The sequence below is a fragment of the Dromiciops gliroides genome, chromosome 2 (assembly GCF_019393635.1).
Source record: "Dromiciops gliroides isolate mDroGli1 chromosome 2, mDroGli1.pri, whole genome shotgun sequence".
Taxonomy (NCBI): Eukaryota; Metazoa; Chordata; class Mammalia; order Microbiotheria; family Microbiotheriidae; genus Dromiciops; species Dromiciops gliroides.
The window spans coordinates 496,717,313-496,718,683 of NC_057862.1; the positions used below are offsets into that span (position 1 = coordinate 496,717,313).

A 1,371-nucleotide genomic window follows, 5' to 3' on the forward strand; every position below is an offset into this window, starting at 1 on the left:
ATAGGGTTATTATAGAGGGAATTCTTGCTAAAGCAGAGGCAGTGTATATAAAACCAAACCCCACAGAGGAAAAATGCTGTTTTCCCATAACTGCAAGAAGTGAATCCCATTCATTGTCTTGACAGGTAATCATGCTATAAGTACAGGTGTAGATCAGCTACAGTGAACTTGAGAATCCAGTCCCAACAAAGGGCTAAAACAACTCAATATGTGGAGGTAACAACCAGCAATAGAAGGGACCATCTGCTGGCTATTTTATTGATTGTCAACAAGGGGATAGGGTGGCACCACATTATATTAGTCTCTGTTGTTAGGTTAAATAGTCCTATTTCCATAGTACTTAAGGAACAACAACTAAGTTTATAAGAATAATAGCTGCTCTTTTTCCTTGTGGCCACTGAATCAAGCAGGAGGCAGGAGGCTCCAGGTGTTTTCAAGATTTAGCTTCACCTGTGAACCGCTGCCACGGCTGAGGAAGGCACTGTTGGTGTGTTGGAGGTGTAATGGACGTTAACACCACTCCACAAGAAATGCTGAAGACCACACTCATCCACGATGACCTAGCTCATGGAATTCATGAAGCTGCCAAAGCCTTGGACAAATGCCAATCCTATCTTTGTGTTCTGGCTTCCAACTGTGATGAACCTATGTATGTAAAATTGGTTGAAGCCCTGTGTGCTGAGCACCAAATTAACTTGATCAAGGTAGATGACAATAAGAAGCTGCGTGAATGGGTAGGCCTCTGTAAAATTGACAGAGAGGAAAAGACCAACAAAGTGGTTGGCTGCAGTTGCGTTGTTGTTAAAGACTATGGCAAGGAATCTCAGGCCAAAGATGTCATCGAAGAATATTTTAAATGCAAGACATGTGTAAATAAAAGCCTTGGTCTGATTTGAAAAAAATAAAGAAGAATAGCTAATGTTTATATTGGTTTTGGGGGGATGGGGTGGGGCAATGAGGGTTAAGCAAGTTACCCAAGGTCACACAGCTAGTAAGTGTCAAGTGTCTGAGGTCAGATTTGAACTCAGGTCCTCCTGAATCCAGTCCGGTGCTTTAGTCACTGCACCACCTAGCTGCCCCCTGTGTTTTAAGTTTTACAAAATATTTTATATACAATATCTCATCTATTCATTTGTTTCTCACAACAGCTCTATGAGGTAATTCTATAAGTATATTGTTGTTATTATTATTTCTGATTTAGACAGGATGGTTTTTAGGCTAAGAGACTTGCTCAGCAGGATTTCAAACTTGGACTATGATATTTTTTTGAACAGGGATTATTTTTTATATCTGCAGTGTAAGTACTGCACCGTGCCTGACAAATAGTAGGCATTTAATAAATGCTTATGGACTAGCCTTTTCTTGGCTGCA

The 1,371-nt window shown here is 40.4% G+C and overlaps 1 protein-coding gene across 1 annotated transcript; it reads left to right on the top strand.

Annotated features, from left to right (window-relative positions):
- The first annotated feature begins 503 nt into the window (after positions 1 to 503).
- LOC122739183 (40S ribosomal protein S12-like) lies at positions 504 to 896 on the top strand. Its single transcript, XM_043981018.1, has one exon. It carries the CDS (start codon positions 504 to 506, stop codon positions 894 to 896), a length of 393 nt encoding a protein of 130 aa, XP_043836953.1.
- Positions 897 to 1,371: the final 475 nt, after the last annotated feature.

Bases quoted from the DNA above. Each gene is read 5' to 3' on its own strand.
- LOC122739183 (XM_043981018.1), top strand. From the start codon at position 504: ATGGACGTTAACACCACTCCACAAGAAATGCTGAAGACCACACTCATC.